Below are 16,004 nucleotides of genomic sequence, written 5' to 3'. Positions count from 1 at the left end.
AAAAGAAAAATTAATTAATGAAGTAAAATGGAGTATTTTTATCTATATATCTTGTATGCATACACGAAGCCCCCGCATCAAGAATCCTAAGTTATTGGATCGATTACGTTAGTATAAAATTATCTACCATCTTATCAACTAGTTAGTGATCCACAATCATTAGTATGTATGTATGTAGCGAAAACCTGCAAATCACCATTGGATCTAAAAATGGATGCATAAGATTTGATCACGTCACTAACTTCCATATTCAACCTGGGAGTAAAATTTTTACTCTCGATGACGTGGCTAAATTAAATCTTAGGCATTTATTTTTAGATCCAATGGTAGTTTTCATCTTTCCACTGCATATGCGATTTGCACTACATATTTTTCGCGGTATCGGTAATCCTAAGACCATATTAGCATAAAATTATCAACCATTATAACAAGAAATTACTTATCTGCATTTATTAGATGTCTATTCCCTTCTCTCTCTCTGACTTTAATATCTAATGGGGAATGCTACGTGACGGTATCCTGTTCGCATGGGATGATACTTCAGAGGTATCATCCCATCCGAACAGGGTATCAGGCGATAGCTTAGAGGTATCGTCCCGTTCAAACAGGATACCGTCTTGTAGGATTTTTCTATATAATAGAGTTGGACACGGTTATTAAGAAAATTGGTAGAATTATATGGTGGAAGATTGCGATTAGTTGGGATGTAGAGATAGGTGGAAAAACTAAATGGTGGAGATCAGTTGTAATTGGTTGAGAAGAGAATGTTGGTGGAGAAGTTGTTATATTTTGTGACAAATTGAAAATGCTAAAAGTTGTTATATTTTGTGATGGAGGGAGTATACCCAGCAACACCTGCTCAGGAGGAATACAAACTAAAAGGGTGATGAGCACACAATCTAATTGCAATATATCAAGGTTAAACAAGTACGTAATATTATGATTTCATAATAGTACATATTCATGCCATATGAGACTATTTTCACGTAGTGTTGCTTTGAAAACAATAAACCGTGAAGCAATATTTTCACCTAATAATTTTTAATTTTAATCTTCACCGTGATAAATTTAATAAATCCAGCGCAGGGTATTTTATAGTTTATTATTTGTATTTTGAGCTGGGAATAATACCACACTAGTAAGCACCGCAATCGTCTTATATAATTTAGTGATTTGATTGGCATAAATACATCCTCAGTATTTGCCTGGAAACATTACGGTGCGCAGAGCTTAGCTTGTTAGGCTTGACGCGTTCTCTGTAGAAATGGAGAGCGCGGTGGCGAGCTACGCGGAGGGCGTGGGGAAAGCCATTGTGGGGAAGATTGGGCAGCTGGTGAGTGACGAGTTCCGGCTACTCAGCGGCGTCCGCGGTGAGATCGTGTACCTCAGGGACGATGTGGCCATCATGAATGCCCTCCTCCGCATGCTCTCCGAGGCGGACGAGGGTACCGTCGTCCACTTCGTCCGGGAGTGGATGAAGCAGGTGCGCGAGCTCGCCTACGACGCCGAGGACTGCATCGACCTCTTCTTGCTCCGCATCAGCTTCGCCCCGCCGCGCGCCGGTGCGCTCGGCCGCGCCTGGCGGCGGCTCGTCACGATTGGCCCGCGGCACCGCCTCGCCGTCGACATCCAGAACCTTCACGCCCGTGCCCTCGCCATCAGCGAGCGGCGCGTGCGTTACGAAGTCGACGGCCAGGCACTGCGCCCCTCCGTGTGGTTCGTCCCTGCCGCCACCGCGGCGACGATGTCCTCCGCCGCGCACACGCTCCGCCTCCACCCCGCGAACGAATACCCTAGCAAGTTCTTGGGCATCGGCGACCAGGTGCAGCGTTTGTCCGATCTGGTGAAATCGAATAGGCTGACGAGTGACAACAATGAGCCCGACGTTAGTCTCAAGGTGTTCTCCATCGTGGGGTTCGGTGGTCTCGGGAAGACGACGCTTGCCATGGAGGTTTGCCGGAACCTGGAGGAGGAGTTCCCATGCCAGGCAATGGTGTCGGTGTCTCAGGCGTTCGACTCCAGAAAGGACCTCAGTGGATTGCTTAAGCGCATGCTGCAGCAGATCGTGAGGGTTCGAAGGGACCTGCAACTGCAAGAAGAGAAGCCATTGGCTAACATCGACGACGGCGATGCCGACTGGCTAGCGATGAAGCTCAGAGAGCATCTCGCAGACAGGAGGTATGGACGTACTCTTGCGCTGTTAATATGCCCTGCTACTCTCGTGTGGTAATCCTTTACTGCTTCCTTTTTTTAAAAAAAACGGTTTACTCCTTCCGTTATTTCAAAATATAAAAATGCTGTGCATACAAAAGTAACCGTTAGTAGAGAATTAACTAATATAAAGAGCGCAACGCGTTGTATAAGCTAGTAGCGCGCCTCACATCGATGAATTCACAAAATCTATGCGAACGTTCGTTGTCGGTTGATTGAGAGAGATAACACATCTTTTTTCACGCGCACGCTTTCTAAACTACTAAACGGTGCGTTTTTTACAAAAATTTTCTATAGAAAAGTTAGTTTAAAAAAATCATATTAATCTAGTTTTAAGTTAATACTTAATTAATCATGCGCTAATAGCTATATCTCGTTTTACATATTTCTCTTTTCCTCCTCTTAAATAGTGCAGCGTGTGGTTTGGCGTTAACTCTGAACGGTCTATATAAGAGGCGACTACATTGCTAAAAAAATCTAACTCATAAAAATACATGTATGTAATTTCTTCATGATATTAGAAGTAACTATATTGTTATATGAAAGTAACTCTTGACAATATTAAAAGTAACTGCATTGTTCTGTTATTAAAATAGTCACTATTCATGGTATTTGAGGTAACTATGTTGGTACAGGACCTAAGAACAAAGTAAAAAAATTGAATATATTAACTTGTTTTGTGACATATTTTGAGTGGAGTACGATAGTTCAACCGGATCTTTAAAATAATATACGGATTAAAAGATATAAGTGGAAGTGGTTTTATAAAAAGAATACTAGTGCAATGGTGCATGAACTGCATGGTGCTTTCTCGTAGAAACGATGTACATGGGGGAGAGAGAGGGGATGTGGTACTATTTTTGGTAATGACGTTGCTCTGCTTAGTACTAATGAGTGTATGTGCGCATGTCTTTTTTAGAAAGACGCACTCACGTGAGGGAAGGAACAAACCTCTTCTTTTGGAAAGAAGTACGTTGCCGGTTAGCGCTATTACACTAGCGCACCATCTAGTCGCAAAATATAAATCGAGAGCATTCTTGTTTTTGTCCTATCGCGCAACACTGGATTAACGAGCGACGCCGATAATATGCGAGAGAACTACTACTACACGTCTACAGTTTGCTATCAGGTCATGTATGTCTTTTTCTTTCCTTACAGAATTTTCCCTTGAAATACTACTTATGCAATCCGACTACGCTGTTGTATTCATTGTAATAAAATTTTTATAACAAGTTCTCACATGATTATATTCTAATAAAAATATGTATGCATGTTTTAAATTACTTTTATATCATATATGTAAAATATATGTGTGTTTTTTATTAGAATATAATCATGTAAGATCTCGGTATAGAGATTTAATTACATCGAACACAATAGTATAATCGGATTATAGATCAGATAAGTACTTTAAAGAATATTTTGTTTGAAATTTAGATGTTAGGAAGTAGGCGAGGGTATGGGATAAAGTAACCATGAAAGGGAAGAGGAGAGGAAGAGGTGGGTGTTTTCTTTTTTACTTTGGAGAGTGAGGTTGCTGGTTCTGACAATTGTCAGTTCACATTCTCATTGTAGTCGCATCCATATATATATACTATTAGATCCATAACTACCAACCAACACCACTCCATTCAGTGGCGGAGCCAGGATTTCAAAGCTGGGTATTCCCGTCTAAGCGCTGAGCCGCTGGCCGCCCCTGCCCCTCTCGGTCGCCGGCCACCCAACCGGCCTGACCGCCTGAGCTTGGCGGAGTGGTGGGTGCCGGCCGGCGGCCGCCGTGGCAATGGCCTCCCCCTCCGCGGTAGCACGATCTAGCTCCCGCCTCTCCACGCCAGGGAGGGATGGGTACCGGAAGGAGAACGAGAGGGGGGCGTCTCGAAGAGTGGTGGCTAATGTAACACCCCATGAAAAAAAAAGAGCAAGCTAGCAGCCCAGCAGCCTTGGGCCTTGGCCCATGCGTGCAGCCCAACAGCAGCAGCGAGCAAGCAGCAGCCAGCACAGTACCGTCGTGGTACTGTAGCAGTTTAGTCCCACCTCGCTACTTCACGCTGGGATGCCCCAGCTTATAAGGATGAGCAGTCCTGTCTTTGTGACGTTTGTTTAAACCTCTAGCGCGAAAGCGAGTACCAAGACGCAATATGCTACGTGCGTGTAATAGAAGGTATCGTGCTTGAGGCAGACGGGCAGACTTACCCCACTCGTGCCCATGAATTTACCACCAGCCCGCGAGGTAGTTCACGGGCATACTACATGACGCGGGAGGAGGCACTTCCCATGCGGCTCGTGGGCGCCATATGCCCGCAGGCATACCCGTTTACCCAAGCACAATTACACAATTAACAAACTTCAATTACTCCTGTTCAGCCTGTCCTGTTTTGGACTTGGGGATGTACATCGATCTAACGCAAAGGAAAAGAAATCGGTTATAGCTACGTTCGTACATATAGAGTACAAGATATTGGATAGTAGTATAAAAAATCGAGATTCATTTTTCTTTCTTGAACTGAAAAAAATTAAGACTCTGATCGGTCACAGTTTTCCCCCATCGACATTACTCAGGATACTGTCAGCGTAAGGGGGCAAATTAGCTTGGGACTACATGTGTGTATCACAAATGACCGAGCTAAAAGCTTTATCTACCAATTATTTTAGAGACTTAAAAGTTAAAAACTATTTAGTATTTAAACTACCATGGTTGTATAAATAGATAATTCTTTCAAACAAGAAAGATAAAATAAGATAAGCATTGTAGGCTTCATATTTAGGATTATGCAATATAAATATAATCACTAAAGGCCTAATGCATGTTAGCTAAAATAAAATAACAAAGTGATAGTTTGCATTATGCATATTCCTAATGTTTAATCATAAATTTTAGAGTAAAAAATAATTACATTGTGACAACAATCATACCACACTACATAATAATTACACATGCGGAGTTATTTTTCGCAATAAAATTATGTTCCTACTAAGTTACATGGAGTCTCACACACTCACAGGAAACAATAAACTATCTCCCACACTGTGAAATCAATTTAGACCTGAGAAGGCTTTTTATTTGAAATATATATTATGTCACATGCACCCAAGGTATCCATTAATATACAATGAGATAATAAAGTATACAGAGAAAAAAAGCAGGTGCATCTCATCAAAGGATACAGTAAGTTATAAAATATGTAGCCAATTTGCTACATACCAAAAGGAACACCAAAAGTAACTATCAAGTTGTATTGATTGTTGGCAAACAATGATATGGGCACAAAGATTTGTATATTCCATTATTTTCATAACCAATCAATGTGAAATTACAACTTTAAGCCACTTCTCCAACTTTTTTAATTGAATGTACAATTATGTTCATCACACTTCTAAACAAATGATTTCCGCGAGAATACTTTTCACATGTTCCTCAAATGTGCAGCCTTTTGGCTCAGACTCATGGGCTATCTTTAGAAATAACTTTTGTAATATTTTTACACATAATTATTTTAGTGGAGTACTTAACCCACAAGGTAGCGTTGAAGCTTTTACACAGTGAACTATCTTAGTGGAGCACTTACTCCGCAAAAGTAGTATTGAATCAATTTCCTCCCTTGTCTACAGGGAAAAAAAAAGCTCATTTTACATCCTAACGATATTTTATTCTTTTAAACTTCTTATGCTTCTCTACAAACAAGTCATATTTCGCTTTGACACATCAAGAGGCGAAGGTCAATGATAAATGATAATTAAGCGAATACACTATATTCCCGACTTGCATGTAAATGCCTCTAAGGTATCAATACAAAATCAATAGCATTTCTTATAACGATATGATTAAAAATTTCCTACTAATTTTTATTTTAAGACTCATATTGACTAGGTACTTTTCTTAAAAACTAGCTGGGTGGCCCGCGCAATTGCGCGGCTAGCACCCATACAAAATCATATATTTTTTAGTATGATTTAACTTAAAATTTATTAAATAGCTATCTCATTGTCTTAAGACTTTGAAAGACCAAACCTTATCATCCTCATATTTCTAATTATATAGATTTTAAAAGTCACACCAGTTGCTACCCCTTATGTCATCTCCTTTTTTATTTGCTTGCTCGATCTACTACTATTTCTATTCATTCTTCTTGGAACATTTAAAAATTGGATTTTATAGTTTTTAGAGTTTATTGTCACGTTGAGTTTCATTTTTATAATTTCTAGATGTCCTGTCAAACGTTGCTATTATACTCCTCTACGGCCCATCCACTGTCTCTTCTCTTTATTGTCATTGAGATTTTAAAAACGAACATAATTATCGTTTGGATTCATTTTTTACTTTCTAGAAGTCTTGCCAAACCGTCAGCAGCTTTGCCATTGTACTCCTCTACAGCTCGCCCGCTGCCTCCTTTCTTTATTGTCATTGAGATTTTAAAATCGAACATGATTCTCATTGTTTTTTCTTTACTTTTTAGAAATTCCAAACCTGTAAAACTTGGATTTGTAGTTTCATTTTTTATAATTTTTAGAAGTCCTATCAAACGATGCCACTATGCTCCTCTACAGCCCGTCCGCCGCCTACTCTTTATTGTCATTGTGATTCTAAAAATCGAACATAACTATCATTGGCATTCATTTTTTATTTTCTAAAAGACCCATCAACCGTCGGTGGCTCTGCAACTATACTCTTATACACCCACCGCCCGCTGATTCTCCTTTTTTATTGTCATTGGGATTTTAAAAATCGAATATGATTATCAATGGGGTTTATTTTTTTTACTTTCTAGAAGTCCCGGCTACCGCCTTACTCGAGTAGATATAAAGGCCTGTTACTTATAAATTGTATTCCTAATTAAAATCTTATTTTTCTTTTTTTAATTTCAGCTTTTTTAAAAATTTTAGTTAATCTATCTTTTTTATTTCGAATTTTGATTAATCTCGCATTGGGTTCTTATATGAAAACTTCTTTCAATATTGTTTATTTTTAATTCCAAATTTCAGCTAATTTTAAATTATATTCCTACTTGAAATCTTCTTTTTTTTTTTTGCTAATTTCAGATTTATTTATTTTTATTATGAATTTTAATTAATCTCGTATTGGGTTCTTATATGGACTCTCTTTTTAATATTTCTTATTTTTAATTCCGAATTTCAGCTATTTTTAAATTGTATTCCTACTTGTACTCTCATTTCCTTTCCTAATTTTAGATTTTATTTTATTTTTATTTTGAATTTTTATTAATCTCGTATTGGGTTCTTATATAGAAACTTCTTTCAATATTGCTTATTTTTAATTCCGAATTTCAGTTATTTTAAATTGTATTTCTACTTGGATTCTCCTTTCCTTTTCTAATTTTGGATTTTATTTTATTTTTATTTCGAATTTTAATTAATCTCGTATTGGGTTCTTATATGGAAACTTCTTTCAATATTGCTTATTTTTAATTCCGAATTTCAGCTATTTTTAAATTATACTTCTACTTGGACTCTCCTTTTCTTTTTTTTTATTTTTCTCCGATTAATGTGGGAATTTCTAACCTCCACAACGAATGTGGTGCCTCCTTTCAAAGCTGTTTTAATAATATAATAGATAGATAGATAGATACTGTAGGGTCCTACGTATAAGAATCACTATCTAAGATATATATATTTGATCAATTAAAAAAAGGTGATAGCAGGATGGTAAAAATTATATATTTATGAGCAATTAAAGTTTCTCAAGATTTTTTTAAAATACAATGAATATTCAATTAAGAAGGGAAATACCTCACTTTAATTTAAACTCATTTGTTAGACCTGTTTTCGAAACGAAATAAAAACATGCCCGTGCAAATGCGCGGGCTACCTTTCTAGTTGTAGAAACGATAGAATGCTTTGGATTGAAATATTGTGAAATTGATTTGAGAATGATGATTTAGCATGTGGATGTTGAATTTTAGATGGAAATAAATTGTGGATATAATTACTATATGCTTGCATATTGAACCTTGTGTGTTTAGTGGGTTCATGTGGCATGTTTATGTTTTAGGTTTCAGAAGTACAAATAAATATTATGTTTGTATGTTGAACTTTATATGTTTAGTGGGTTAGAACTCTATAGAATGTTTATTTTTTTTACGACACACTCAGCTAAAGCCAACCAATGTGACCCTCGTGTTACACTAAATTTATGCCTAAGTTGCAGCTTTTCACATTGCAAAAGTATAGCTGATGATTAATAAAAAATGAAAGGAAAATCAAGAGACTGACAAATAGCAAAATTGATTTAATCAGGTACCTCATTGTGATTGACGATGTATGGACCATATCATCTTGGGAGGCAATACTAACAAGAATACCAGATAACAAATGCAGTAGCAGAATAATTGTGACCACTCGGATAGAGCATGTTGCGAGGGCATGCAGCCCAGCTAGCCCTGGGGAAGAGTACATCCATCGAATTAAACCCCTTGGATCCGAAGACGCGAAGGAATTGTTTGTTAACAGGGTATTTGGCCCTCAGAAAGATTGCCCGGAGCAGTTTGAAGAAATAATGTACAAGATACTAACAAAATGCAGTGGACTACCGTTGGCTATTGTCTGCATTGCCAGCCTTCTGGGGAGCTATACGTCACCGGGAGGAGTAGAGGTGTGGACGAGAGTTTGCAACTCAACTGGCTCTCTCATGGAGAACAATCCCACATTGGACGGCATGAGACAGATACTAACACTCAGCTACAACCACCTACCTCATCATCTCAAGGCTTGCATGATGTATCTCAGCACTTTCCCAGAGGACTATGCAATTAGCAGAGGTCGTCTGGTCCAAAAATGGATGGCTGAAGGATTGGTCCCCGAGATGCGGGGGCTAACTTCCGCTGAGGTAGCAGAAGCCTACTTTGATGAGCTGCTGAGTAGAAATATGACAACAGCAGTCTCGTATTCAAATGATGGGAGGCCAGATAGTTGCAGTGTGCATGACATGATGCTTGAGGTTATTGTGTCCAAGGCTCTAGAGTCCAACTTTGTCAGCTTGGTAGGAGGTCAATGTGGAAGCATGCCGTATGGCAGTGTTCGTCGTCTGTCCATCCAAAACGATGACATAGGGTCTGGGATCGACAATACAAACTTGAGGCATGTCCGGTCACTGACTGTTTTTCGTCCCGAGGGTCATCGAAAGTTGTTGGATAGATTAGCGGAGTTCTCTCTACTAAGGATGCTTGATCTAGAAGGTTGCAAGGACTTGCGGAACAAGCATATGAAGCACATCTGCCGGTTGTTCCTACTCAAATTCCTGTCTTTGAGTAACACAGATATCACAAAATTGCCAAGTCAGATAAACAAGCTGCAACATTTGCAGACACTTTGGTTATATGACACATTGCTTGACAAGGTCCCAAAATCCTTGGTTGATCTAGAGAATCTTAAACAAGTGGGTTTCTCAAACCGACAAGACTGGAGGAAACTCCTGAGGCTACCCCAACACATTAGTAAAATGAAGGCCATAGAAGAGTTAACTAGGTTCGAACTCTTAAGTGAGGATGCTCAACTTGCCATGGAGATTGGCGACCTTGTACACCTACGATTTCTCAATGTCGTCCTCAATTGCTTTGAGTGCTCTGATGGGCAGCTTCTCACCGAGCTCGCAAAATCCATAGGAAGGTGCTCCCTCTATGAATTGAAAGTGGAGGACATGGAGCCTGATTCAAACAACATGAACTTTCTCCTCAACCTCCCCTCACCACCAAAGTTACTCCGATACCTCTGCATCGGTGGCAACATTGACAGAATCCCAAGTTGGGTGAAGTCACTCACTCACCTTGTCCATGTAGAGTTTTGGTGGATATACCTTCCCAGCGACGAAATATACGGTGCCCTATACAAGCTGCCTAGCCTGACAAAGATCAGCTTGGATAGGTGGTGCTGCAGCGAAGATGAGCTGGTGGCGCGCACCGACTTCAAGTTCCCGCTGCTCAAGGTGCTGTCCTTTGTTCCAGATGAAGGTACGCCACAAGTAGTCCGGTTTGAGGAAGGAACCATGCCAAAGCTGGAGACCCTGGTCATGTATTTCCATGACGAGAAAAGGTCCCTTGAAGGTGTTGAGCACTTGACCAGCCTTAAGGATGTTCGGGTCCGTGGTTCCAGGGATAACCATGAAATGGGAACGGCAGTGATCCAGCTGAAGGAGGAGAACGCGAGACGCCACAGCTCAAATCAGTTCAAAGTTATAGTGGAGTACGAGTGATCTGCTTGTTCGGATTGTGATGCTGCTCATTTGGTGTGTTTCTTTGCTATTTCCCTTTTCCCCCGATTTGCTTTCCAGTTTGTCTGTTTGGCCCACGACTAATGAAGAGAAACCCAGAAAATGCTGCGCAGTTTTGGCAGCACAAAATTGCCCTGCGCTTTTTCTGCTTTGTTTTGTCCTCTGTTCTTTGAGCTCCAGGTGTTTGTCCACGTTGTTGGCAAGTGCTGATAAATTTTTACCAGGAGAGATAACATGGTCAATGTGATGTCGGATTTACACGTCTTCGAACTTAATGATGTACTCTATCTAAAGAATTGGTTTGGGCTATATTGGTTCTGTTTTAATGTGATCTTATATGTAACAACACAGTTCAGTTGACGCCTGGAGCCTGTTTGTGTACTGGACATGCATTTCATGTGTATCTGATGTTTCTTTCGCTATCCTTCCAAGATTTTTCTCTTGCTACATTTTAAGAGATAGTAACTGAGTATATAGTTTCTGATACCAGTCAAAATCTACAACAGAGAAGAGACTTATGCCGTTATGCGGAGGATAACCTAACCACAAGCATGATCACATAAGATTTATCTCCAACAGATTGGTGTGCGTGTTTGGTCTCTAGATCATACCTTTGTAACAAGAGATTTTTTATAGAACAACGGTACCATGCGGTACCAAATGCTGGCCGTTGGATCTATGGGTATTGTTTGGTACCATGAGGTAACAAAATTGTCCCTGATGGGGTATCTCTCGGAGAACAGAGTTGGAAGGGTAAAAACATAACTTCGCGTGCAATAGATGGATTGGGAGGGATGGACCGGGAGGAATCGAACCCTAGAATAGACGGTCGGCGCCAGGATTCCTAGATCGATGCCGCCGCCGACTCCTGGAGGTGAAGTCAGCCGCCGCCGCTGCCAGGAACGACAACATCGACGCCGCAGCAGGACGACTTGAGCTCCGCCGCCACTCACAGCAGTCCGCACATTTTTCTCTCCCAATCCTACCCATGCCGGAATGAACGGTTAAATGCGTACTGGTATCGAGCAGTACCAGTACCGACCGGTACAATTTGCTGGGCCATAAAGACGCTCTTATAACAAAGTACCGGTCTCTAGATCATAAAGTGGCTTACATAATACTATCCTTCCAACATCTAGGATATCTACATATTATTTTGGGTGTTGAGCATGTCAGTTTCTTTTTCACTTTTAGGATATCTACATAAGTTTACCTGAAGGCAAGCTCGACAAGCTCACTCTGCTCATCCTTGGAATAAGTCTATTTTGCCTCCCTTATCTTCTTAGGCCGCGTTTATATAGCTAGAATAAGTCTATATTCCTCCTTCATCTTTTTAGGTTGTGCCTTTATATGGCTGAAATAAGTCTAATTTGCCTCCCTTGTCTTTTTAGGTTGGCCTTTATATGGCTGGAATAAGTCTGTTTGCCTCCCTCATCTCTTTGAGCCGGTTGCCGATGGGCTATGGCCTGTGGGAGCATTGACCGTGCTGGACCGGCACATCGTGCCGAGGAAACACGGCCCAATGATCCATCCGGTTGGGCTGGTACAAGTCCGACAACGTCGAGCCATGCTGTGCCTGGGTCGGGCCAAAACTTCGTGCCATAGACCGGGTTGTCGGGCTGTGGGACTTTTGGCCAACTATAGTAGATGGCAACAACGGCCAACTGGACAATCGGTCAGCAAGGAGTAATCATCAGACTCAGGAACAATGAAAGTCCGAGGCTGGTTTGACCGCCGTTGACTCCGGTCCAACCGCTGTTAGATTCCCTCAGCATGACACTGGAGGGGCGGGTTGTGTACATCTTTTGGTGTATAGGCCAGGTTTTAATGCACTTTCTGAAAAAATGAGGCTAGAGGGGCATAAGTTCGAAAATAGCAACCCTTGCTTGAGTTTAGAAATACCTATAGATAGAAAGAAGGTTAGGTGCATAAGCATGTCAGCCTCCTCTTCTTCCTCTTTCTGCCCCCCCCTCCCCTTCCTTCTCTTTCCTTCTTTTCCCGTTTCCTTCCTTCCCGTTGACCACGCTGATTACAGCGGCGGTCGACGCATGGCGCGCGGTGGCTCAGCGCTGGGCACAGACGACGCGGGGAGGCAGGAAGGCGAAAGGCGGCATGGCGGCATCTGTGCTCCACCAACGCCGACGTTCATCGAGGTGCTCTCCCTCTCCCCGCCGAGGCAGGAAGGCGGAAGGCGGCAAGCGACGGCGACAACGGCTTGGGGGGTGGCGGGGAGCTCGGGGTAGGGATGGCGACGGTGACTGCGCAGAGGCTAGCGACGGTGGCTGTGGCTCGCGACGACGACCCGGGGCATGGAGTGGAGGCGGTGGAGGTCGTGCGGCTGGCCAAATCCGCCGAGGGCGGCGAGGCTCGGCGAAGCTGGTAGCAGCGAGGAGTACAGTACCAACCGTCGCACCGATGGGTCGTTGTTGCGTCGCCATCCCTCGCCACGGCGGCGCTCAAAGCCGATGACGGTTGTGGGGCCCATCGTTTGGCGAGGCATTTTGGTTGGCCAACTCTAGCCAGCCAGCCAGCGAGTTTGGCCAGCCGGATGGCTAGTCTGTTCGACCTCTTTTTTGTGCTTGAATAGCCAAAACTAGCTGGGTGGCCCGCGCAATTGCGCGGCTAGCACCTATATAAAATTATATACTTTTAATATGATTTTACTTAAAATTTATTAAATAGTTATCTCGTTGTCTTAAGATTTTGAAAGACCAAACCTTATCATCCTTGTGTTTCTAATTTTATAGTTTTCAAAAGTCACACCAGTTGCTACCTTTACTTCTGTCATATTATTATTATTATTTATTAGTTTGCTCAATCTACCACTGTTTCTATTCATTCTCCCTGAAACCTTTAAAAATTAGATCTAAAACTTTTTAGAGTTTATTGTCCTGTTGGGCTTCTTTTTTATAATTTCTAAAAGTCCCGTCAAACGCTGCCATTATACTCATGTACGATCGTCCACTGCATCTTCTCTTTATTGTCATTGTTATTTTAAAAATCAAACATAATTATCATTCAGGTTCATTTTTTCTTTACTTTATAGAAGTTCCGCCAAAATGTCAGTGACTTTGTCACTGTACTCCTCTACGGCTCGCCCAATGCCGCCCTTCTTTATTGTCATTGAGATTTTAAAATCAAACATGATTATCATTAGGGTTTATTATTTTTACTTTTAGAAGCCCGAACCTTTAAAAATTGGACCTTATAGTTTTCAGAGTTTATTGTTTCGTTGGGTTTTATTTTTTTATAATTTTTAGAAATCCTGTCAAACGCTGCCACTATACTCCTTTGTGACCCGTCCACCGCATACTCCTTATTGTCATTGGGATTGTAAAAATCGAACGTAACTATCGTTGGAATTCATTTTTTTACTTTCTAGAAGACCCACCAACCATCGGCGGCGACTCTGCCATTGTACCCCTATACGATCCGCCTGCTGCCACTCATTTTTATTGTAATTGAGATTTTAAAAATCAAATATGATTATCATTGGGGTTTATTTTTTTACTTTCTAGAAGTCGCGCCAACCGCCTTGACCGATTCCTTTACGACTTGCCCGTCGTCCTTCCTGTTAATCATCATTAAGATTCTATTTGGTGTTTTATTAATAGTTTTTAAATGTCCCATCAACCGCCACCACTCTGCTCCTCGATAGGCCTGTTACTTAATTAATTCCGTCATGTGTTTTAGATGGTCTTTTCTTTCAATAGTCTTTATTTATTATCACCAATTTTAGTTATTTATAAATTGCATTCCTAGTTTAAATCTTATTTTTCTTTTTCTAATTTCAGAAGTTATTTTATTTTTCGTATTGTGTTCTTTTGATATTTTTTTATTTTCAATTTCAGTTGTATCAAAATTGTATTCCTACTTTAACTCCCTTTTTAATTTGCCTAATTTAGGATTTTATTTTATTTTTTGTTCTAAATTTAATTAATCTACTGTCGGGTTTTTATATGTACTCTTATTTCAATATTACTTATATTTAATTCCGAATTTCAGTTAATTTTAAATTGTATTCCTACTTGAACTTTTCTTTTCTTTTCTTTTTCTAATTTTGATTTTTTTATTTTTTTATTCCGAATTTTAATTAATCTCGTATTGGATTCTTGTATGGACTCTTCTTTCAATATTCCTTATTTTTAATTCCGAATTTCAGTTTATTTTAAAATTGTATTTCTACTTGGACTCTTCTTTTTTTTTTGCTAATTTTGGGTTTTATTTTAATTTTATTCCGAATTTTGATTAATGTTGTACTGGGTTCCTATATGGACTCTTCTTTCAATATTCCTTATTTTTAATTCCGAATTTCAGTTTATTTTTAGGTTGTATTCCTACTTGGACTCTTCTTTTTTTTTTTTGCTAATTTTAGATTTTATTTTAATTTTATTCTGAATTTTGATTAATCTCGTATTGGGTTCCTATATGGACGCTTCTTTAATATTGCTTACTTTTAATTATGAATTTCAGCTATTTTTTGACTGTATTTCTACTTGGACTCTTCTTTTCTTTTTTTCCGATTAATGTGGGAATTTCTAGCCTCCACAGCGAACGTGGTGCCTTCTTTCAAGGCTGTTTTAATAATATAACTAGCTGGGTGGGCCGCGCAATTGCGCGACTAGCATATATGCAAAATTATCTATTTTTAATGTGATTATACTTAAAATTTAACAAATACCTATCTTATTGTCTTAGGTCTCTGAAAGACCGAACCTTATCATTTCTGGTTAAAAGTCACACCAGTCCGCTACCCTATACTCCTTTTGTCACCCTTAATTTATTTACTCGATCATCCACGACTTCTATTCATTATTCTTAAACCTTTAAAAATTGTATCGTATAGTTTTAGAGAGTTTATTCTCATTGAATTTTATTTTTTATAATTTTAGAAAGTGCCTTCAAACATTACCACTGTACTCATCTACAGCTCGGTCGCTGCCTCCCATCTTTATTGTCAGTGGGATATTAAAAGTCGAACATATTTATCATTGGGGTTTTATTTCTTACTTTCTAGAAGTCCCGTCAACTATTTGCGGCTTTGCTACACTACTTCTCTATAGCCCACTCACTACCTTCGCGTTTTATTATCATTGAAATTTTAAAAATCGTGCATGATTGTTATTGGGGTTTATTTTTTTACTCTTCAGAACGGCTTGTCCGTATCTCCCTTATTAGTCATCATTGGTATTTTATTTGGGGATTTATTTATAGTTTTATATGCTCAGTCGCCACCAGCCTACTCCTTTACTGGCATGTTACTTCTCTCTTTATTGTCATTTGTCATTATTGTGTTATAGATGGACTTTTTTTTTGAAAAATTCATATTTTTCATCTGATGTTTTTTTATTTATAAATTTTATTCCTAGTTAAACTTCTCATAATTATTATTTTTATTTTGGAAATTTATTTTATTTTTTATTCTGAATTTTAATTATTTATAAATTATATTCCTAGTTGAACTCTTTTTTTTTCTAATTTTAGAATTTATTTTATTTTTTATTTTGAATATTAGTTAATGTCGTATAGACAATACAGTAAGTTTGCAAAGCTCCAAATTTGATTTCTTTTT

The 16,004-nt window shown here is 39.6% G+C and overlaps 1 protein-coding gene across 1 annotated transcript; it reads left to right on the top strand.

Moving 5' to 3' along the window:
• The first annotated feature begins 1,264 nt into the window (after positions 1-1,264).
• Positions 1,265-10,414, top strand: LOC127780772 (disease resistance protein Pik-2-like). The gene is made up of 2 exons (XM_052307734.1): positions 1,265-2,178; positions 8,464-10,414. Exons 1-2 carry the CDS (start codon positions 1,265-1,267, stop codon positions 10,412-10,414), a joined length of 2,865 nt encoding a protein of 954 aa, XP_052163694.1.
• Positions 10,415-16,004: the final 5,590 nt, after the last annotated feature.

Source organism: Oryza glaberrima, chromosome 7, assembly GCF_000147395.1.
Source record: "Oryza glaberrima chromosome 7, OglaRS2, whole genome shotgun sequence".
Taxonomy (NCBI): domain Eukaryota; kingdom Viridiplantae; phylum Streptophyta; class Magnoliopsida; order Poales; family Poaceae; genus Oryza; species Oryza glaberrima.
This window is presented reverse-complemented; position numbering and strand designations above follow the sequence as displayed.

Coding starts and splice junctions, on each gene's coding strand:
- LOC127780772 (XM_052307734.1), top strand. CDS start 1,265: ATGGAGAGCGCGGTGGCGAGCTACGCGGAGGGCGTGGGGAAAGCCATT. Junction 2,179..8,463: donor GAGCATCTCGCAGACAGGAG/GTATGGACGTAC, acceptor TGATTTAATCAG/GTACCTCATTGTGATTGACG.